Source organism: Aythya marila (genome assembly GCF_965140915.1).
Source record: "Aythya marila genome assembly, chromosome: 4".
Classification (NCBI taxonomy): Eukaryota; Metazoa; Chordata; class Aves; order Anseriformes; family Anatidae; genus Aythya; species Aythya marila.
Genome location: NC_139045.1, coordinates 23,732,856 through 23,757,176, shown reverse-complemented (window position 1 = coordinate 23,757,176; position 24,321 = coordinate 23,732,856). Strand labels below are relative to the sequence as shown.

The window sequence follows — 24,321 nt, the reverse complement described above, 5'->3', positions numbered from 1 at the left end:
TTTTATTTAGAAAGTTTTGAACCTGAGTGTAGGAGAAAATAAACATGGTGAAGAACAGCTTCAGCTACTGCAAACCAAGATCTATTCAGGTTTTCATGTGCTATCTTCCACTCCCACAAATAGACTCCTGTGAGTGGTTATAAAATCCCTGCCATGCTTCACACCGAAGCCCGTGAATGTCTGGTCAGTGTATTTCTGGTTGTTTGTTTATACCTCATAAACACAAGATTTTACTGTTAAAACATGAAGGTTAGCTATATTGTTAAGATACGTATGCATTAAGCATGGGAACAAAACTGCATTGTTCTTTTGTTTAACATTCTGCCTTCATGTTGTAGTTAATGATTTTCTGTTTTAAAGGCAAAAATGTCACAGGTGAAACAAGTGGGTCTTTTAGCTGCTGGATGTCAGCCGTGGAACAAAGATGTGTGTGCTGCTAGTGGGGACAGATTTGCCTACTGTGCTACCCTTGCTATTTATATTTATCAGGTAAGATTGTTTATATTTAACAGACTAGTTATTTTACATTATTGCTTATCTCATTTTGAGCCCTTTCAATATATGTTTCTATTATGCTTTTGAAAGTATGATTACTGCTGAGAAGATATCTGTATAAAACTCAATCTCCCATTCAAGATACCTCTTTCAAAGTATTTTTTTTTCTGCTAGTTAAAAATAGTGCATAGAGTTGACGTGTAAGCATTGTATTTGAAGTTGTACGTATCTGGAATTATTTGTAAAAGGCTCTCAATCCAGCAAATGTCTGAGATGAATGAAAATCTGTCAAAGAATAACAGCTTTTGAGAGAGAAATGAAGCAATTCTTTGGTTTCATTTGAAGCTGTAGCGTAGAAGTAGTAATTTGAAGCAGTTTTTAATCCGCTCTGGGAAACTTTGAAGATGGAGCTACAGAGCTGTGGATTCAGTGGCCCACGTTATCTTTGGTTTGGAATAACTTATTACTTTCTTTGTTTCTGAACTGCACAGCAGTGTGGTCATTTACAGTCCCCGATTACTGTGCATCAACATGTAAAAAAAAGTATAAATGCTATCACATAGAATTTTCAGATTGAGAAATACTGCATGAAATAAGGATAACCTTACTTGAACTTCATGAGTTACGCTGCTTGTGGGATTAAAATAAACTTTTCTGTGTCAGGTTTGGGGTTCCATGTTTGTTTGTTTTTTTGTTTTGTTTTGTTTTTGTTGGTTTGTTTGTTTTTGTTTTTTTTTTTTACTGGACCAAGCAAATTAAGGAGTTAGGTTTCAAACTCAAGGGATGGAACATGGAAATGTAGATTAACTGTAAAGAATGCATTTTAGTATCCTTATATAAAAATCATGTTAGAGTGCAGTTTTTAAAGAAATATAATGAGCCTGTTGCTACCACCTGTGGGGGGCAAAGAGACTGTGTGCGTGAGGTGCGAGCAGGTGGATGACCTGGTCCACCTCATGGCAGAACTCAAGGAGGAAGTCGAGAGGTTGAGGGATATCAGGGAGTGTGAGCATGAGATAGACTTGTGGAGCAACTCCCTGCATGACCTGAAGGACAGGCCCCAGGGTGAGACACCCCAATTGGGGGTGGACCCTCTGCCCTGTTGCTGTCAGGCAGAGGCAGGGGACCTAGGAGTTGAGGAGGAATGGAGACAGATCCCTGCTCGACATCGCAGGCGATGCCCTCCCCCCCCACCTTCCCAGGTGCCCTTACACAACAGGTTTGAGACCCTGGAGGTTGAGAAGACCAGTAGCTGAGGAAGAGGTAGAAAGTCTTCCCAGGAGGATGCCTAGGGCAAGGAAGTCAACTCCACGCCTCAGGACTGCCTTCACCAGGACAGAAAGAAGCGTGATTGTTGTGGGCGACTCCCTTCTCAGGGGAACAGAGGGACCTATTTGTCGACCTGACCCTACCTGTAGGGAAGTCTGCTGCCTCCCTGGGGCCAGGGTCAGGGACATTGCCAGAAAGCTTCCCAACCTGGTTCTCCCCTCTGACTATTATCCTCTTTTAATAGTCCAGGCTGGCAGTGATGACATTGAAGAGAGAACCATCAAACGGGACTTCAGGGGACTGGGACAGTTAGTGAATGGATCAGGAGTACAGGTGGTGTTTTTGTCCATCCCTACGGTGGCAGGAAAGGGTACAGAGAGGACATGGAAAGCCCACCTGATAAAGACATGGCTCAGAGGCTGGTGCCAACACAGAAATTTTGTTTTTTTTGACCATGGGGTACTTAACTTGGTACCCAGCCTGATGGCCGCAGACGGGTCCCTATCTCTAAGGGGAAAACTGATTCTTGGCCAGGAGCTGGCAGGGCTCATTGAGAGGGCTTTAAACTAGGTGAGAAAGGAGACAGGGCTGAAAGAAGGCTTGTTAGAGCTGTGCCAGGGGTAACAATGGCAAGGCTGGGAGAGAAGGCAGTGGCCCAACTGAAGTGCATCTACACTAATGCACGCAGCATGGGTAACAAACAGGAGGAGCTGGAAGCCATCGTGCAGCAGGCAGACTACGACTTGGTTGCCCTCATGGAAATGTGACACACTTGCTGGATGAAGGAAAGGCTGTGGATGTGGTCTACCTTGACTTCAGCAAGCCTTTTGACACCATTTCCCACAACATTCTCCTCAAGAAACTGGCTGCTTGTGGCTTAGACTGGCGTACGCTTCGTTGGGTTATAAACTTGCTGGATAGGTGGGCCCAAAGAGTCGTGGTGAATGGAGTCAAATCCAGCTGGAGGCTGGTCACTAGTGGCACAAGTGTGTTTTAGGTTGGATATTAGGAAGAAGTTTACTGAGAGGATTGTGAGGCATTGGAATGGGCTGCCCAGGGAAGTGGTGGAGTCACCATCCCTGGAGGTCTTTAAAAGACGTTTAGATGTTGAATTTAGCAATATGGTTTAGTGGAGGACTTGTTAGTGTTATGTCAGAGGTTGGACTCGATGATCTTGAGGTCTCTTCCAACCTAGACAATTCTGTGATTCTGTGATAATAGTTTATAAGTGAAAACAATAGAATGCTAATAGTGCTTGGGATAATTGAATATTTGACACCTTTTCAGTGTAAGTAAAATACATAGGAATTTCATTTATTTAAATGTCAAGTACTGAGAATTGTTAATCCACAAAAATTTCATTTGTAAGCCTGTTACATGAGCAGTTCTCTGACCCAACAGTATTTAAAGTGAGCTTTCAAAATACGTATTTCTAAAATGAATTTTTACTTTTTGTTTAGCTGGATCACCGTTACAATGAATTCAAGCTCCGGGCAATTATGTCTGAGCATAAGAAGACAATCACAGCCATATCCTGGTGTCCGCACAATCCTGATATGTTTGCAAGTGCCAGTGCAGACAGTTTAGTAATTATTTGGAATGTGACTGAACAGAAAGTTGTGGCCAAGCTGGACAACACAAAAGGTACTTCAAACATGGAGATCTATTTTTCAATAAAGTTCTTTTCATCTCCACGTATCAGAAATACTTGACATAAAGTAAATTCAAAGCATTCAGTAGGCCAGTGGTTTAATAATTGCATAACACAATATTCTTCTGATTGTTATAGTTCGTTTTAGAAAATTATGATAGTGTGTTAGAGGAAATTGCTCTGAAGTATCTAGTAATTGGTGAAAAGTTTATTTTCTCTAAAGTACTTGACCAACTGAAGAATTTACTTTGTCATTGATTATTGGTTGAGCAGAAATAAACATTTTTTATCATAAGAAATAAGAATAAATAATTAAGATTTAAACATTGGATCATGTATTTTCATGATAACTTTACAGTTAAAGTGAAAAATAAGATGTAGCATTCTTTACAGAAGTGAAAGCAAATAACATGTAGTGTTCAGCAGGTTCAAGTATAAATTATCAACGAAATTGAAAAATAGTTTTTGTTTAAATACCTTAACTCTTGTCCACCTGCATCTTATCTAAGGACTTGAAACTGCTGACAAGATTGTAATAGAGGTGTAGGGGGATTGAAAGTCTATACCTGTCACCTTTCCCTGCCCAGTTCTCACTCATTCCCTTCAGTCAAAACCAGCACCTGTATTTCGGTTCTTATAGGCAATCTCTCCAGCTGTGCTTGACTCCTACATTTGCTTTCTTGGAAAATAGGTGTAACCCAAGGACAATCAGTATCTCAGGTTCTTCCAAGATATTTTGGGACTCTCTACTCTGTTCTTTTCAGCGGATTTAGAATACCCCTGAAAATCTTGTGTATCATGCATATCCTGCAAAAGGAGTAAGTAGGGAAACACACGATGATTTGATCTAATCCAAACAGAATATTTGCTCAAATTATGCATTAATATGAAAGCTGATATTTATTTTTCAACACATTGCTTGCTTAAAAAGCTACTTCAGCCAGTGAATACATGTGAAGTAATATTTTTTCTTATTTTAAATTTTCTAAAATCGTATTATTTTTAGGATAATATACTTAAACATCCTATTAATAAGGTAGTATTAAAGAGAGCAAAAATAGCATTAAAGTATCAAAATAGGAACAGTTGTGAATCTTCATCTTCAGAAGTTTGTCTTACTGTCATTCACCCCTTCAGACACATGTTATTAAATTATGGGGATAATTAGCGTTGGAATTGTTAAGGTCAAAACCTTTAAATGGCAGTCCTCACAGGTAAGTGCTATGCAACAGAGTTAACTGGCAGATGTCCAGAAAGAAGTTATCAAGAGTTTGCTGTAACTACAGAGTTTTCCAGTTCTATCACAAATACCTGCCTCTGTTTTATTTATCCCTAGATTAAATTATGTTTTTTGTTTGTTTTTTTTTTTTAAAAAAAAAAAAGAAAATTGTAAAATTGTCAGTATTTTACTATTTTACTAGCTTAATAGCAAATAGCTAGCAATAAAACAATAGTGGTAGATGGAATTGTGAATGAATGACAGGATTGTTTACAGGATCAGATTTAACCTCTTTCATATATGTGATTGGCTTTGGCACTAATGAAATCAAATGTAAGTATCATGAAATACAGCCGATCAAAGTAGTATTAAAATAATTTGAGAAATATTTCTGCTTTCTGCATATGGATACTTGTAGATTACTTTTATATTGTTTAAATTTCAGTCTAATAGTTTTTATGTAGAAGAATAATTGTTTCTACAGCTTGTCAAGACAGTTGCTGATACTGGGCCCAACAGTAATATACTGAATTTCCTATTCTAGTTCTAACAAGGTTTACCTGTGTGTTTCAGGAATTCCTGCGTCACTTAGTTGGTGCTGGAATGCAGGTGATGCAGTTGCATTTGTGTCCCACAGAGGTCCCTTGTACATTTGGACTATCTCAGGACCTGACAGTGGAGTAACTGTACATAGAGATGCACATAGTTTCTTGTCAGATATCTGTCTATTTAGATGGCATCCGAAGAAAAAAGGAAAAGTAGTCTTTGGACATACTGATGGAAGTCTGTCTATTTTTCAACCAGGTAAAAACTGATACTGGAATATATATGTATATATTTTTATTATTGTCTGTTGCCTCTTTGCATGTAATTCTGATTTTTTTTCATTTAGGTTTTAGAAATATAGGCACATACATAAAACTTGTTCTTAATTCATAGTATTTCTCTTCCTTCTATATCACAGAAATATATTTGTTTAGTTGAAGTGTGCAGAGCATTTTCTTTCTCGCTTCCCCCTTTTGATAAGTCTAACAAACTTTTTCTGGGGAATGATAACAGCCACAATTTTCTACTGAATTTTCTGTATTTCCCAGTAAGTTTGTTAATCCAAATAGACAGACTTGAATTTTTCACTAGTCTCTTACTTTGATTCTGTTTGTTCTAGAGCCCCCTGCTTCATATTCTAGAGTCTGCTGACTTTTTCATTTCATTTAATGAATAACAGTGTGTCAGAATTTGTGTTAGAGAGTTTAGGATTCTCTTCTCAAAGAGACTACTTGGGCAAGAGTTTTTCTCCTTATGTTTGTAATGCACAGAGCATGTGTATGCATACTTCATTAGCAGAATACTAGACTAATTAAAAAAAAGTGTTTTGCTGAATAAGGACCTGTCCTTTCAAGTTAAAATTCGGCACTCTTTCATAAACAGTTTTCTGTGAAGACACATAACAATATGAGATGGACTATTTAGATTTTTTTTTTCTTTTCTGTCTATTTCTTTTTCCTCCACTGAAACATGATTTTTCAACTTTGAGAAAAAATAGTTCTTTAAATAAATCATTCATTTTACACAATGTTATATTCCAACAGCCATTGAAAATTTGTTCCCCTTCAGTTCACTGTAATAAGTTGTCACTAAGGATGTCACAGAAAATAAATTCCCTTGCTTCAGCAATGCTGGCTGACTTAGTACTAGCATAGGGAAATTAAAATCTGTTTTAATATCACCTCTAAATATGTATCAAACAGAGTTTTCATGAATAGTTTGCCTAGAATTATTTCAATATGAAAATAGCATTAATAGCAAAAGGATTTAAAATGTCAGAATTTTTGTCATGCAAATAGAACATTGGCTAAAAAGCTGGCATCAATGGCAGTTCTGTATGTACCACAGTACAAGTTCCATTATTTTTTTAATTGAAAATTGTTCATACTGAGGGGGGGTGGGGGGTAGACAAAAATTTTGCTTGTATCTATTTAGAGTATTTTTTTATTTCGTTATTATTGTAATATTATAAATATTTTCTAAGATCATTTAAAAATAAAAATAAATAACAGTGGTTTTCTGTTTTTAATCTATATAAAATTATTGGTTTCCAACAAATTGTAAATTTATATGCAATTGAGTGATTTTTTTTTTCAGAACTTTTCCACTGAAATTCCTGGATATAAATAATGCAGGTTACTTCTTAAATTATTTGGAACTGCAATTGACACTTGAAAATGAACTTCTCAATTTTTTGTTTTTAAATTATTTAAAATTTTACTTTTACAAAATTTTTCAAGGAAATTAATGCATTTTCTGTTGGATTCTATTGTGTGTGTTGTTTTTTTTAATTCCGAACATACTTCTTTTAATGAATTGGATGTAAGATAATTTAGTCAAACAGGATTTTTATTTGTTTTTTTTAGTAACAAATAATCATGGATCTGCAGAGGTCCACTTACAAATTAATTGTCAGAGCTAAGTAGCAAGTTTTACTATGTGGGATGAATTAGTTTGACAAATTCAGATGTATTCAAGACCACGCACTAACTGAAATACCATATTGCTGCCATTCAAAGCCCAATCTTGCATGCAGTAAGAAAATTGAGTATTTCAAAGGATTATATTCCTGAAATTAGGACAATGACATTTGAGCAATCATAATGATTATGAAAGTACACAGGCAAGTCCTAGTTTCTTTTTCCAATGAGTACCCTTACTGTGGTTACATCTTCATGAATGACTAGTTCTTTAAATGTAATTGCACCTTCATGAACTACTAGGATGTCTTAACATTTGGATATAATTGAAAATGTAGGCTTATGTAAGCTAACTAATTTTATCAACCTTGGTTTTCTAGTTTACAGTTTATAGTCATTATTGATCAGATGTTTGTAACTGGTGGCTTCTAAAAAATAACAGTACTTCGAACAAAGGGATGTCAGTAGATTAAATATAGGTCCTTTGTGTTTATATTTTTATTAAAAAATAAAAATAAAAAAGAGATGGGCAGGGAGTTGGCAGTATCCAGTACAGGCTAGTAAGCTAATATTTTGCATTCTGAGCTTAAAGTTCAGCCCTCATGTACCTACTGTAAAATGTGTACAATGGCTTGTTGGACCAGGACTTACTTAAAAATCAATTTAAAAAAAAAAGTTCCTTTTCCATTCTTTTAAAGGGTCCAGTCCTTTTGCAGAATAAGTAAAATACACTTATTGTGGACACTTACTGATTCTACAAAACACTCTCTAGAGAGAACCTGAACATCCACAGCTTCCTGTTAAGTGTTTGAGAGTGCAGTGTGTTGACTTGTTGAAGAATCCAGTCTTTCTGTTTGAGTCACTGCTGAATAATTAGCAGACTACACTACTTACGTCTTTCTCTTGTAGTTATACTTTCTTTTAATTAATTCCAGATTATCCATTTTTGTAGCAGAACATTTAGTGTGAAGAAAATACAGGCAAGGATTTAAGATTAGTAACCTATTTAAAGAAATACAGTGCAGTCATTTAGAACCAGGTGTTCTATACTAGATTACCTTTCATTTGTTCTCAGAATTAAGTACAGCTTACTTAAATCACCTGTGACTCAATCACATGATTCACAGTACAATTGCTTTCTTTTAATAGAAGATAAAATTTAACAGTTAGGGGTTCCCATGAGCTTTTATTCCTGATGCTTGAGAAGAGATGACTACACCTTAGCAGTTTTCTTGTATAAAAACATAAGTGGAATGGAGGAATCAGTTTATGCAGCTGTTAGTTGTAAAATCTTAATTCATTTGCTCAATTTCTGATAAATGATGGATAAAGTTAATGCCAGATACAATGTACAATAACAGAATTTTTATTAGAAAATAATAGTTATTTTAATATTAAGAATGTTCCACAGTGATCAACATTGTTTCTTTTTTGGTTCTAGTTGGGATAGGCTTTGTTCTACACAAAATCATAGTATTACTTAAGTTGGAAAAGACCTCCAAAACTATCAAGTCCAACTGTTTAATCTAGCCAAATCTGCCACTAAACCATATCCCTACGTCAATCATTAACTAATACAGTCAGGCCTTGGCATTTATCAAAATATGATTAATTATATTTTTTGTTATTAAAATTGAAAAGTAAATTTAAAACTGAATAGTTGAAGATGTAAATTAATTATTTCTAGAAAAGTGGTGCAAAATAGTGGATTTTTTTCTTAATACAAGGTTATCTGTTATGCAGGTGTCAAATTCGATATCTAATGGCTTGTTCTGGCTTTAAAATGTATGAATGCTTCATAATTGCACAGGTAGTTTTGGAGAACCAAAAAATTTGAAAGCAATTGTTTGTAAACATTACTTTGCTACTATTTTTTTCTTTTTCACATTGCTTTTCTTTTGCATATTTTTGCTGTTGTGCAAATGTAATACGCCTGTTATGCATATTTGCTTATACTAAAATAGCTCACATCTTCAACTGTGCTGCATACCTCTTTGCTCATGGAAATTATTTGGACAATGTATATTTAACATATTTTTCTTTAGTATAAAATTCTGTTGATAAATCTGAAAGTTGTTTCTATCTTCTGCTGTATTAAAAAAACAAAAGTCTTATCTGATGGAGCTAGGACTACTTTAAGTCAAATATTGCAGTGCCAGCTTCGTTGATTTCACTGGTACAGACAGTAAAGCAAGCTGCTAACAATTTCAGGGAGAAACAAAAATTAGATTTGCAATCCTTGTAAATATCTCAAGGATATATTTGATTTCATTTTGAAATAACTGTATTCTCATACTCTTAAAGGCTCTAAAAATCAGAAACATGTCTTAAGACCAGAGTCTCTTGAAGGAACAGATGAAGAGGATCCTGTTACAGCGCTGGAGTGGGACCCTTTGTCAACTGACTACCTTCTTGTTGCTAATTTACACAATGGCATACGACTAGTTGATTCTGAATCTTTGTCCTGTATCACAACGTTTAATTTTCCCAGTGCAGCAGCATCTGTTCAGTGTTTAGCCTGGGTTTCTAGTGCACCAGGAATGTTTATAACTGGAGGTAAGCCTTTTCTTTCCTGATTTATGGAAAAGTAGTGAATATAGCACTGAGTCTTCTGTTTCTTAACATTTCTACAAATTAAAGTATACATGTGTTGTACAAAGAAAAAGATGTATGGAAAAGAACATGAAATGACAATAAGCAGTTTTTACATATTTTCTATTTGTGGGGTACAAAAAAGTGATATCAAAGTATTTATGCTAAATAATGTTTTCCTTATGCACACTTAAGCAATATCATTAGAGTTTTTTTATGGAATAGGAATGAACTGAATTGGCACTGAAGGGTGCCAATTCTTGTTCTTCTGCTTTTCTTTCTCTATTTCCAGAAGGATTTTTTTTTTCCTTTTTCCTGCTTCTTTTCTATACTGTAGTTTCAAGGTAGTATAGTTTCAAGGTAGGAGAACCAATAAATAAGGAAAATGAAACTATGAGATTATTTTTATAAAGAGAGAGTTTCCATAGAGTTTATCAGCTGAATTTTAATTAACTAATGTTACTAATTGCTATTGTTAATAGTGAAATTACCACGGAGACAACTGTGCCTGCCTATAAATATTTTTAGGATTCTAAGTTTAATTCATTGTCTTTTTTTTTTTTTTTTTTTCTTAAACAGACTGTATACATTAAAAAATTAAAAAAATAAATTGTTCTTTTTTAACCACAGATTCTCAAGTTGGTGTGTTACGTATTTGGAATGTTTCACGTACAACACCTATAGATAATTTTAAATTGAAGAAAACGGGTTTCCATGGTTTGCATGTACTAAGTTCTCCTCCAAAGAAAAAGTGTAAGTTTACATTTGATTGTTATTCATTACAGTTAGAAGTAAGTTAAGAAAATATTTTTGTGAATCTTGGTATACCCAAGATGGTCTCTGAAAACTTTTCTTGGCTCTCTAGTTCTTAATTAAGCAAAGTGCTTGCTCTCTGGTGCTGATGGGTGGGACAAATGAATGTGTAAAGGATCAAACTCTTTATAATGTCCTTCTTTAGTAGGCCAGGCTTTGTACAGCAATTGTCCATTTATTTTTCCTTTTTAAATCTCTTTGTAATACAAAGCAATTTCCTCTATATAATTATTATTTATTGCTAAATGGAAAATTAAAAAAATAATCTTATGTTTCTATTTTTTCTTAAGCATTTTTATCACCATCTCCAACTAAAAATCATCATACATCCTCGACAAGTGAAGCTGTTCCTCCGCCAACTTTAACCCCAAACCAAGCATTTTCTCTTCCTCCTGGTCATGCTGTCTGTTGTTTCATGGATGGTGGTGTGGGCCTTTATGACATGGGAGCCAGAAAGTGGGATTTCCTTAGAGATTTGGTATGTCTTATCTCTGTCTTTGGAATGACAATTTTGCTTATATAGCTTTTCTTTTTTTTTCTTTTTTTTTTTTTTTTAACAGCAGAAAACAAACAGGAAAAAAAAAGGAATAAAGTTTTTATAGGAATCTCAAACAAGTTTTATCATTAAAAAAGAGACTAAATTTGTTGTTAGCCAGTAAAGATTTAAGGGTGTTATGGTGGTGGTGGTTGTTTTGCTTTTGTTTTATTTCTTTTAGCTAAAATTTTAGTTTAATTTCATCATCTCCACTGAAATATTACCTAAATGGCTTTCTATAATCCAGAATTAAGGTTCTAGTCAAATCTGAGAAAAAATAAAAGCCACTCAAGTGGTGAGGTCCCTCAGTTTAAAATGACAAAGACCAAATTATTTTTTTTTTTAAAGCAGAAATTCAAAACTGAATTTATCACATATTAGGTAAGCATCTTCACTGGTCTGTTGGTTATTTTTGACGATTTCTCTCTTTTCCTCTTTCCCTACTCCCTTTGCACTGAAAAATGCCAGTAATTTTCAGGTGTACTCCAGTAGGTGTTTGAATAGAGGTTAGTGTTCCATGTTAATTTTTAATAGATTTTTTCTGTAAAGAACCTGAGGCTTAACATTTTTTATATTATCTATTTTTCATGCGTATGTCAAGTTTAACGAGGACCATGTCTGAGAAAACAAGCAGTTGAGATGCAAAACTTCTGAATGATTGAAGTTTAAATTTCAATAGAACAGTCTGTTTTAGAATACAGAAAATTTGCCCTAATACTAGTACATTTTTTTCAAATATAATCAAAATACAGAGCTTTATTATTTCAGTCAGTTTATACCTGAAGAACAAAATTATTTCTGTTTTACAATTTATTTTTTCTTGTTTTTGTCTAGTGTTTTTTTTTAGTGATATTCTTAGCAACTCATTTTCAACGGGCAATGCTAATGCATCCCTGGCATTCCATCACCTTGTTGTTTTAAGGCAGAATGTTTCTGTTTTTAATAAAGATCTATGAAGGGAAGGAGTGTTATAGTCCAAGCTATTTTATGTCTTTTAATTTTGACTGATTAGCCATAACATATAGATTATAATATGGTTTATTTTAGAGTTTGTTCTAGAGTTGGACTTCTGGAAGAAAAAAAAAAAGTAATAAAAATGGATTCAATATTTGTTTCATTTAAGGGACATGTTGAGACCATCTTTGATTGCAAATTCAAACCTGATAACCCTGATCTTCTTGCTACAGCTTCATTTGATGGCACAATAAAAGTTTGGGATATAAATACTTTAACAGCAGTTTACACATCTCCTGGTAATGAGGGGGTTATTTATTCCATTTCTTGGGCTCCAGGTAAGAATATTTTACTTTAAGTCTAAATGTTCTTTGAATTAGCATTGACTTGCAGCAATTTGTGTTATAAAAGTATTAGTTTTAGGTAGGAGGTTGTCTTAAAAGTTTATAAACATAACTGAAGTAATATCTGTAAAACTTGTAAAAACTAGTGCTTCAGAACTCGTTGAAGCTCACCATTATAAGGACTGATCTCTGCCTTTCATACTGAGACTAGAGGAACAAAGCTCTGCAAAGTTTTTCTAGCACTGCATTACAGAGATGATGAGGCTTCCTATGCACAGTAGGCAAATGATTAAAGGAATTTAAATTCTATTTTATGCTGAAAAAGTGGAATATATGTGTTCAGTTCAATCTCATCCTTCTTCAGGTAGTATTCTAATCACTGAAGAGCTCCACTTTTACTTTTCTATTTTTTTTTCATTATTATTTTTGGGATAGGGAGTAGCTTTTCCACAAAGTGTCTACTCTTCCTTAGAGAAGCCACTGAAGTTGGTAGGAAATTTTCTTGTTAGAACTGTTTTGCAATCCATTTAGATGAACCTGAAAGTACATTTCTGATAAAGTTACTGATGTCAGTAGTTGATGATAAGAAAGCTTTCTTGTGATTTAATTATTTGGACAGCAGATACAGTTGTTTGCTTTTTTAATTCTTAATTCAGCTCAGTGCTTTGCTCTCCTATGATTCTAGTGGGAAGCTTAATGTTGTCTGTATAAGTGAAATGAGAAGACACTTAAAAAAAATCTTACACCATGTTCCTCTTCACAGATAATTTTTTGTGCTACATGGAAATTATGACAATATTACATATGTTTTTACATCTTTTTTGTTATTTTGTTCCAAAATTTAAATTCAGTTTAAATTCAGTATCTTGCATTAAGAGAATAGTTTGTTCATGATGGTGAGGGGAAGAATGGGGGTGTTTTTGTATTCTAAATTATTAAAAAAGTAAACTTAAGCCAATTGAAAGTATGTCCTTAAACTTTTGCTCTTAACTTGTTCTCCTTACACTTCATTTTTGCCCACTCCAGACAAAACTTTTCTTGTTTCTTTCACATCCCATACTCCCAGCAATTTCCTCTCCACCTTGTACCATCATATTTCTTCATTCCTAAAATACAATCCAATGCATGCCACCATTTGGATTTGGTCTCATAAGACCTTTAAACATGGTGATACCTCTTTTTTTTTTTTTTTTCCCCTAACTTTCTCCTATCTGAATCTCTTATGTATGTATGTTCTAAACAACTTTCTAGACTCCTCCTGTATGGATTGCCTTTTTTGCCTCTGAAGTACAGTATAAGTATATGAAGTACAGTATAAAACAACAGTGGAAACTTACCTGTGTCACAGGGTTGTTTAGCAAAATTACAGCTAGATAGATGATCACTGGGGTGGGGAAGAGCCAGTGGCTGTTGGATTAGGCCCAAGTTATGTGACCTGTAGCATTCTCCCTGATTTGTCTTTAGTATATATGGAACTTTAAAAGCAAATGCTTTACTTCAAACTTGAAATATTGAGACTGTATATGTTTTTCAGTTTCAGTCGTATGCATAATGGACATGACTTTTTTGTCACCTTAGTTGCAAAGCTTTCAGCAGGCATTGACAATATTTTTGCAACTATTCAACTTCTGGTTTGCCCTTTTTTCAAGATAGGAATGCAGAAACATAGGTCAGGCTTTTGCTGAAACTGTTATTTGCGACTTAATATCAAATGCTGGCCTTAAAGCATGGAAAAACTGCTGTTTATGTGCATTGATGACTTAATATTTTTTTTTTATGAGAGCTTATAAGTGTCTTTTTTTAAAGGAGATCTGAACTGCATAGCAGGTGCAACATCCAGAAATGGTGGCTTCATCTGGGATGTCCCAAGAGGCAAAGTGATAACCCGATTCAGTGAGGTATGATGAGCCTGCTTCTCTTTTGTCTATTGCATATAAGTTAGTCATTCCTTCTAGTGCCAATAAATGATGATCTGTCACGTGTTCTTAAAAGACGATATAACAAAAATGTGTAGAAAGATTGATATGGGTGCCAGTTTATCTCTGAGGCAGGTGAAGTTTTTCTTACTTCCTAGGAGTAGATTTGTGACCTGAGAATGGTGAAGCACCAGAAGGTCTCCATTATTTTAAAATTGTTTCTGTAGCGATACATAGGAAAAGCAAAGACAATTTTTTCTTAAATGTGTATGGACATACAAACGTCAAAGCATAAAATGGTGAATTGACGTTCCATATTTTAAAATGTAAGCCCCCCCAAAAAAATTTAATTCCCTGAAGTCTAGACCAAGAAGCTGCATTTTGCAGCACACTAGGCAGTATGGTTTATTTACAATCTTGCCTTGTATTACCTGTAATATATGCAGGCTTTTACAAGTCCTGAAGTGGTACCATAACTAGTTAGTGGCATAAAGAGCTATTTAATAATGTAGTATTCTGTACTATTTTGTATATTCTCAGTATATATATTCTAATATTATGTTAGACAGACATAGTTAACTGTGGCAATATCTGCATTGGAGGAAAGGGCTGCTCTTTAAGAACACCGATATGGAGAAAAACCTTTTTTAATAAAATAAAGCAAGCAAATGAACAACAACAACAACAACAAAAACATTTAGAAGTTCTCAAGTTTTAACATGTAGAACATTGGAACATGTGCTACTAAACATCTGTTCTCAAACACTGGTCCTGATGCATACCCCAGTTAAGTTTTCACATACCACAATTATTCATTCCTACTAATGTCATTATTAGAACAAGCAGCTAACCTTTATTCAGGCTTCAGATTCATATGAGTTGCTCATTCTTTGTCTCTTGGTTCCTGGAGAGTAGGACAGTTTTACTGTCTCTGTCCCTCTGTCCTCAGTCCCAGTTTTCTGGGAGAAATGGGCTGAAACCCATAGGAGAACAAAATAAAGCAGATGAGTCAATAGATAAGAGAAAAAGGGGTGAATTATTTCTTATTGATAGGTATTTTGCATTTTTTGAAGCATGGAAAGAATGGAATCTTCTGCATTGCCTGGAGTCATAAAGATTCCAAAAGAATAGCAACCTGCAGCGGTGATGGATTTTGGTGAGTGTTACTGGAAGAAAAAAAAAATAAATTAAAAAAAAATAAAACACCAAATGTACATCTCAAGTCAGTGAACTTTGGCAGCACCATCGGTGATTAATTTTAAAACCGTTCTCACTGGCCAAAATTTGGTGTATATAAATCTCCTGTATTGTTAGGCTATATTTTTCATGATTTTAAGAAAAAATAAAGGAATTGTATCCAAAAGGAGTAGTTTCACTTTGATACTGAAACCGATTACTGATTTCTACTTAGCCAAGAATATTCTTCTAGGTTTCTTACCTGTAGGCATAGAGGACACTTATCAAAAAGCTATCCCTCTTGTCTTCATTGTTTTGTTTTGTTGTTTTTTTTAAAGTTTGTTATTTCAAGGACTAGAAATCACTATTGCAGAGCAAACTAAAAGTTACGATTGTATTACTAGAGGAGGATAATAGTTTATTTGCAAAAATGATCAAATGTCAAGCAAGAACATTGTTGTGTATATTTTTTCAGTACATTTTCAAACCTTTTTTTTCCTTTTCTGCCCACATTCTTTAAATTCTTTCTGTATGCTGTTTTTTTTGTTTTGCTTTTTTTGTTTGTTTGTTTTGTTTTTTAATTTACTGCTATTTGGCTTATTTGTGTATAATCAAACTTGAGTTTTGGATAGCCTACTCAGAATGGTAGCTTTTTTCCTCCTAATATTCTGTTGTAATTGGTTTCAGTATTATTCGAACCATTGATGGCAAGGTTCTTCACAAGTACAAACATCCAGCTGCAGTGTTTGGCTGTGATTGGAGTCAAAACAACAAGTGAGTAAAAATTAACCCTAATAATTGATACGTAGTATTTAATTGGATTAATGCTATAAAGTAACACAAAGTTATTGATTTTAGAATATGATACTTACTGTTATATTAGAGCACAGAAATTGTTTCTGTTTCACAGTAGGATGTCTGTAGTAGCTCTGCATTTCCAGTAGTGTTCATTTCCAGTAGTGTTCATTGTCTGGTATTCTATTTTTTTGTGTAAGACAGTCTATTTAACTTCTAAAAAGGTTATCTTTGTACTATCAGGAAGAAAACATCTCTGGTTTTAATTCCATATAATGGCAAACCTATATGAACAGGTATGAGATAACCACTTTGTAAGGTTTGGGAGATACATAAACTGCAATGAAATAAGGCATGGGGATCTCTTAAGCTACTTTTGAACACCCTGGACATCCACTAAGGCACTGCATGTTACAAAGAGATACCAACTTCAACCCTGAAATGAATGTGATTATGTCAATGATATTGTGCCTGAGACAGTAAGTTTCAGTCCCTCAGGTGATATTTATTTCTACCAAAAACAGAACAATGCAAAATAAGTACTTCTAGTTCTGGCAACCTGTACTAAACAGAATTACAGATTAGAAATATGCTGTTAGATCCTTCTCAGAACTGAAGCTTAATGTAAGAAATTTAATATGGTTTTAATACATGTCTAATTATTGCTGGTTGTCCAATTCTGAGAACACTTTGATAGTGATAAATATCCGTAAGTAGCTATAAGAAAATTTATGTCTAGATAAGTTGCAATTCTTCGAAGTAATAAATTCCACATTAATATTATTAATAATATTAATAATACCACACATAATGTCATCAGAAGGAACCCAGTATGCCTCTACACTTTGGCAATAGTTGATAAGTGTGTAGCTGAATAAGAGCCATATTACAGCTCTTCAGTTATTACATTATATACTTAATTTGAAATCAACTCCCTGAAGATGAATCAAAACGTAACTTGAAGTAACACACTATAATTTTAAATGTTTGTACATTATGTAATCTTATAAATTGATAAAAAGAAACACTGAAAATACGTTGCAGCATTCTTCCTGAGTAACAAAAAATAATATTTGAAAAACTGAATCTATCAATATAAGGCTTATTTAAATATTTTTTCAAAGAATTGTTTGAGAATACTCCACATTCTACTATTTGGCTTTTGTTTAGTGATTTTTTCAATTACTTCCGATGACAAAGTAGTCATGCTGTTCTCTACATCTCTTCTGAATTTTCAGTTTTGTCAACTTGTTTCTTGGTGAGTTTCCTAATACATAGTTCGTTCCGATAGTGTCTATAAAGTTTCAAAAGAGAAGAGGAAAAAAACATCTGTTTTAGGACTCACCCTCCTCGACTACTTGTTTCACTCACCCATACTTCATGGGAATTGTAGAAAGCTATGTGTTAAGATAGTTACAGTCTGTGAGGGTCAATGTTTTTCATTACTTGTGCTTTTCTCTGTGTATTTCAGTAAATTATAAAAACATGCAGTACGTGATAAAAAACTGTATGTAAAAACAAATACAGATGTCATTGCATAGACTAACCAAAGGATTACAAGAAGTTTAAGAGTTAATTTAGAATATGTCATTTGAGTGTGACAAGAACACACTTCTTTTCTTAGATAAATACACGAAAATGCAAGGAATACAGTTGTCAAATGATTTCTGAGTTATAAAATTGAGTTGTACTTGTCATCCAAGAGATTAAGCAGCAAACTGAGGTTTCAGTGTATCTAATAATAGGAATGCTTTTTTTTTTTTCTAATACTAATCCTAGCAACAGAAATAATTGTCTTCAGACTGTCTAGTTTTCATGCAGGTACGGACAATTTTGTGTTGAATTTTTAATATAAATTTTTACACCAGGATTTGAACTCAAGTTTGTGTTAAGGGAGAAGCATTGCAGGGGAATTTGGTAGCTGAAAGCTGACTTACACGTGCTGGCCATCGAGGCATGGAAAAGAGCAGATATTCAATAGCAGGAAAGGGAGACGTTAGATTGGCTTCCTTTTAGTGACTGCTAAGCTGAATATTTAGGAGGCAACTGCAATATTGTGCAGATAATTGCTAATACCAACATGAGAATTTGTTGTCAAAACCAGTTATACGGTAGTTCAATCTACTAATACTTCTGTGCTGAGTTCTGAATAGAGTATACTATTTTCAGAAATGCTTGGTCAGACTGTAGTGCAAATACTATTCCCTATTGTAACTAATGGATCTTGGTCTTTGTCTTTTTTTTTCCTGATTTAATCTGAAATACGCTTATCAGTAGTGACATCATAAAGTAGGAGCAAAATAAGATACTTTAAAAGTAAATTGTAAAATATGCATCATACTTACTTCTAAACTCAAAACCCTTGAAAATACTTTTCATGATTCCAGGGACTGATTTTCCTGTTTTATTTTGCAGAGATATGATAGCTACTGGTTGTGAGGATAAAAATGTTCGTGTTTATTACTTGGCAACCAGCTCTGATCAGCCACTGAAAGTTTTTACAGGGCATACTGCAAAGGTGTTTCATGTACGATGGTCTCCTCTGAGAGAAGGAATCCTCTGCAGTGGCTCTGATGATGGGTGTGTATATCTGAACTATTAGGAAAATTTAAGATCTTTAGTTGCACTGTTTCTGGCACCTTAAAAAACTCTGTGAATAATAGTACAAATCTCTGTTTTGGTCAAATTAAATGTTGCTCTTCTGTTAGTTTAACACAGTGTTTTGGCAGCAGAATAATTATCTAAATTTGTCACAACTGCTGTATCAATGCATTTTTCCAAATGCTTTCCCAAGAGCAGAAAGTGCCTGATGCTTGTTAACAACAGGAGTGAGGCAAGGATGATACTACATGCTTATTCTGCATTTAAAGATACAGGTGCAAGCTTTGGTCTTGAAAGAGGAATTATTTGAAAATAAATATTCCTAGAAATAAATATTCTGAAGTTTGAAATGCTGGCTGGAGACAGTCTTATTTCAGATAGGTGGACATAAATCTTTTAATGGACATAAATCTTTTGTATCCTTTTTCAGTACTGTTCGAATATGGGATTATACACAGGATGCTTGTATAAATATTCTTAGTGGACATACAGCTCCAGTACGGGGACTGATGTGGAATCCTGAAATTCCTTACCTTCTAATATCTGGCAGTTGGGACTATACAATTCGAGTCTGGGACACAAGAGATGGAACGTGTTTGGACACAGTTTATGATCATGGTGCAGATGTGTATGGTAATATTTTAAATATGTTTTATTTCTGTATTAAAATAAATTTTAATCAAACTGGCTTTTAGATAAACTTAATTATTTGACTATATTTTTAAATGCTCTCTCTACTAGGATTAACATGTCATCCTAGTCGTCCATTTACTATGGCTTCTTGCTCTCGGGACTCCACTGTGAGACTCTGGTCATTGACACCTCTTGTAAATCCTATACAAATAAATATCTTAGCAGATAGATGTTGGGATGAGGTTATTGGTAATATAGGTAAGTAAATTGCATATACAGTTTTTTTAATTTTCTGTATGTTACTATACTTAAGGAAAAAAAAAGTCTAAATCTTTGTGTTTGTTAGATCGTGCTGTGGAATCTGGTGCTCCTCCTTTGCTGTGTGGTAAAGTTTCCAGGGATATTAAGCAAGAAGTGGAAAAACTGACAGGAAATCCTCGAGGAAAGAAACTAAGATGGTTTTCAGAATGTTTTTCAGTAAGTATTCTACAAACTTAAGGATGTCAGTCAGGTTAAGGTTGTCAGTGTTCTCTACGCACTCTTCTGAAGTTAATCTCTAAAACAAAAGTTGCTTTCTCCTCTACCATTTTCTCTCTTAAAGGAAGTTCAAAAATACACAGAAATCAGCTCTCTTAACAATTCTGCTTGTAAAAGCATCCATGACTGAATTGTCACTTGTGAACATCAAACTTTCATAAAGGAAGATAGGTGGGATAGCTTAATTTGTCATAGGAATAGTTTGCTTTAATTAGAATCTTCCTTGGAAGAAAATGAAAAAAATACATTTTATGAAACTACATTGGACTTTTTTATTTTAATCCATTAAAGGAACACCTCCATTCTGGATGAGGTTTGAACTACCTGAGTGTCTGTGCTTGAACTGTTGGGAGATGTGGATCACTCATGCCCCAGTATCCGTCTAGTGATTTTGCTCCACTGCACAGTAACATTTCCTATAAATCATTACAGCCTTTTTGTGCAGTTCAGTTAAAATTATAAACTACTAGATACCTGTGAGTGCTTACCTACATGGGAGCTGAAATTGATGTAGAAAAAGGGCAGAAATGTCCTAGAAATTACAGTTTGTGTCAGACAATTGTTATTTAAGTGAATGTTCTATCTACAAAGATCAAACAAAAAATACAAAATATTTTCAGTATGTTCAAACAAATGTATGTTTTGATTTCTGGCTAAAGTTTAAGGTATAATGCAAAAAAGTTGAAACACTTTTCCTCAATTACAAATCCTGAAATTTCCTGACTTTTATTAAAAATATTTTTAATGCAATTCTTTGTTTTACAGAAGTTACACATTTGGATGTCCTGTATTAATTCTTGAGTAAAGCTATTATGGAATATTAGAATTTTCTAACAACAAACTTTTTTGATCATCTCTGTGCAGTGCTTTTTAGAGTCCAGAAGCTAAGTGTTATGCTTACACTATTGTGAGTCAAATGACAGCTTTCATGGATTGAAAAAGGAAAATTGAAAAGAGAATAGTGATTTATTTTTTTCTAGTACATTCCTCTGCTTTTTACCAGTTCAGAGATGACTGGGCCTCTAAACATGTATCCTGTTATTCTTCAAAAAGCTCCTTCAGGTTAAAGTTTTAATATTTTTTCTTTTCATCCTTTTAATGACTCATTCACTTCTAGACTTCATTGAATGTTAAGCCATCATCCTTGTTTTACAGAGGGGAATATTCAAATATTAGACCTATATGAATGCTTAAAATTTCAACGACAAAAAATTTGCCTTGAGGACCTGCAAAATTTTGTGTGTATACTGTTATATGTATCTATTTTAAGATTTTAGTGTTGTAAACTGAATTGTGGCAGCTGAGACTTGAAGTTGTTTCTTTACCTCACCCATTACTTCAAAAGAGAGTAAACAACTACAAAAGAGAGTAAACAACTGTTTGGGTAGGTCTTGCACTCCAGCAGCTGAATGTTGTTTTATGCCTGCAGTAACCACCACATAGCTAGTAAACATCTGGGAGCACAAGAGAGAGCTCTAATGATGAGCTCTCAGCTGTGGCCACACATAAGCAAGAACGTGAATTCATGAATCCTAGTGTATCTTTAAGTCTTTGAGAAAAACAAAGAGGTTGTAGTGTCTTGAACTGTCATGTCTTCATGGTAAAGCTTCTAATATTAAAATGGTCTGAAATTACATTTCTTGGAATTGACTGAGAAGTATTTTCAAGGTCTTTACAAGTTTAATTTCTCTTGAACATTATTGTAATTCAACTTTATTTTTTTCCCTAACAATTCTAGCCTCCAGGAGGCAGCAAAAATTTGTGGGATTTAGTTGCTGTAATAAAAGGACAGGATGATAGTCTGCTTCCACAAAACTACTGCAAAGGAATTATGCATATGAAACATCTCATTAGATTTAGAATGGTAAGTGAGTAGTAAACATTACCTGGTTAATAATACACTCAGTATTTCACTCTTTAAAATTAGCACTTGATGCTTTACAAAAGGATTAGAACTTATCTCGTGCCTGAAGATATTTGTGCATTATCAGTTCTCTGTGCAATATTAATCTGTTAGAACAATGGCATCTAGGTGAGTCTGTTTGACTTCATACATACTCAGTGTTAAAATGCTAGGCTACATATAGAGTACTTCTGTATTCAGTGAAATTAAATTCTTTGTATAAACACAAAAGTTTGTAGTTGTGTTCAGATGCAGGGGCAGGAATTCATGTCTGAAAATGGAGGAGAGGCAGCAGAGATACGCAAATATGCTCTGTGACTCTCTGGAAGGAGGAGTGGAAAAGAAAGAACCTGTCATTAATAGAAATACACAGCTGAAGAGTGACTCGATTGTGAAATTCCAGAACCAGGCCACAGAATTATTTGTAGTTGCATGTGTTGAATATGCAACCAGATGTACAATTTGTACAGAATATGGGGCTATGTGGTTCTTTCAGGGACTTCTCAGAGAAACTAATCAATCCTATTCTCTAATGACTGGAAATAGAGGAAATAGAGGAAAGCAATCTAGTGGTATGGATTAGAACATGTTTAACTGTCCCCTCAGGTATTTATTCCCCCTTAGGAATAAATACCTGCCAGGTATTACCTGATGTTTGTTGTCGTAGGTTGTCTCTTTTGCATAACTTACTAGACTCTTAAAGAATGACTGAAGTGATGGAAATTTTCTACTGGTGATATTGACTATAATTATAGCAATTACTTTGCTAATACTATGAAAGAGACAAAAAAAATAAAAAAATAAATAAAAAAAAAAAAACATTTATCTCAGCCAGCTAGCCTATGAAGAAGAAATTCATTCTTGATCCCTGCAGTGTAAGCAATCTCTTATCCATGTAACCGATGTTGTGAACTTGTAACAGGTGAGTCAGAATAACAGCAGTAAATGCTGCTTGATCTGTGGTTAAATGGTCCCATCAATTAAAAGCATTTTGTTACCTTTTTGTCGATTTGGAATCCTGCTTAAGCCCTATAGGAGAAGGTAGAGATAAGATAGTGCTGACATCCTCTGTATATCTGCAAATACCTTTTTTTTGTTAGGAAACTGGGTAATGTTTAATAACTGGTAAAAAACATTGCAGCAACTAGACATTTCATGAGGAAGTAGAGACCTAGAGCAAGTGTGCTTTTTGTTTTTTGTTTTTTTTTTGCTTTTCTTTTGTTTTTCTATTTCTAGCAACCAAAGTTGATTTATTGATTTATTGGAAATTTTAACATAAAAATGACACAGAAGATAAAGCTGCCAAATAAGAAAGTAATGTTGTTTGTTTAAAAAGAAAAACAAACAAACAAAAAAGATGCTTTGCCTTTCTTAGCAGAAATTATTATTTCTTTATTTGGAATTATTATAAGAGTAATAAGTCATTTCCAGCTCTATGCTGGAATTTAATTTGCAGCTCCATTCATAAATATTTTCAAAAATACTGAGATTTTTATGATGGACAACTGGGTGGCTTAGTGTTGCATATGTGAAAATGTTTGAGAATGAAATGAAAGTATGTAAAAGATGAAAGGAAGGTAAGGAAAATGTATATGTGCATCAAAATACTAACAGTTGTTATAATGATATAAGTAGTTCACTGTCATTTTACTGTAATCTCTTAGAATTAGTATTTTCTCTAAAGGATTCTTTCTTATAGCTTTTATATTTTATTGTAATGCTTGATTAAAATTCATTAAGAAAACTTGTTTTCATCACAGAAAACCAACTGTTGTACTCTTTAATTTTTTTTTATCAGTCCAAAGCACAAGAGCTGACAACAGTAAAAATGTCCAAGTTTGGAGGTGGTATCGGTGCACCAAGCAAAGAGGAAAGGCTTAAAGAAGCTGCAGAAATACATTTAAGATTAGGACAAATTCAGCGATATTGTGAACTGATGGTAGAGCTTGGAGAGGTAAAATATCAGACCATTATTGAAAACAATAAAATACAAAAGTTTATGAAAACCAGCTACCCAAGCAAAGCTTGTATAGGAACAAAAGGGATAATAAATCCAGAAATAATTGATTCAGATATATTGTTTTTAACATACACAGACTAATAAATAGCTAATTAATATTTTAAACCTTTTGATGAATTTATTGTAATGGAAGAAACATGAAATATAATTAAAAATACAGCTCTTTCCCAAAATAAACTGCTCAGATATGTAGAATGTATTCCTGCTTTCTTCTAGTGGGACAAAGCTCTCTCAGTTGCACCTGGTGTATCGATGAAATACTGGAGGAAGTTAATGCAAAGGTAAAGTGATAAAAATACAGTGCTGAATTGTAAATTCTGTTCATAAAATGACATAAGTAGGAAAGATACCAGTAGTACTTGGGTTCTCTGACAAGATTATAGTGATGTTATGTTTTGTTCAG

The 24,321-nt window shown here is 34.0% G+C and overlaps 1 protein-coding gene across 2 annotated transcripts in view; it reads left to right on the top strand.

Annotated features, from left to right (window-relative positions):
• WDR17 (WD repeat domain 17) overlaps positions 1-24,321 on the top strand; it is a 58,659-nt gene that overhangs the window by 19,808 nt on the left and 14,530 nt on the right. For both annotated transcript variants that reach the window (XM_082759950.1, XM_082759949.1), the window contains exons 2-18: positions 361-489; positions 3,225-3,408; positions 5,208-5,438; positions 9,404-9,655; positions 10,322-10,444; positions 10,795-10,982; positions 12,163-12,331; positions 14,144-14,235; positions 15,327-15,409; positions 16,117-16,203; positions 18,640-18,804; positions 19,256-19,458; positions 19,567-19,716; positions 19,805-19,935; positions 21,734-21,859; positions 23,697-23,852; positions 24,135-24,199. In XM_082759950.1, coding sequence (XP_082616076.1) covers positions 367-489; positions 3,225-3,408; positions 5,208-5,438; positions 9,404-9,655; positions 10,322-10,444; positions 10,795-10,982; positions 12,163-12,331; positions 14,144-14,235; positions 15,327-15,409; positions 16,117-16,203; positions 18,640-18,804; positions 19,256-19,458; positions 19,567-19,716; positions 19,805-19,935; positions 21,734-21,859; positions 23,697-23,852; positions 24,135-24,199 — 2,528 coding nt within the window. In that variant the 5' untranslated portion in view covers positions 361-366. The remainder of the gene's footprint in view (positions 1-360; positions 490-3,224; positions 3,409-5,207; positions 5,439-9,403; positions 9,656-10,321; positions 10,445-10,794; positions 10,983-12,162; positions 12,332-14,143; positions 14,236-15,326; positions 15,410-16,116; positions 16,204-18,639; positions 18,805-19,255; positions 19,459-19,566; positions 19,717-19,804; positions 19,936-21,733; positions 21,860-23,696; positions 23,853-24,134; positions 24,200-24,321) is intronic.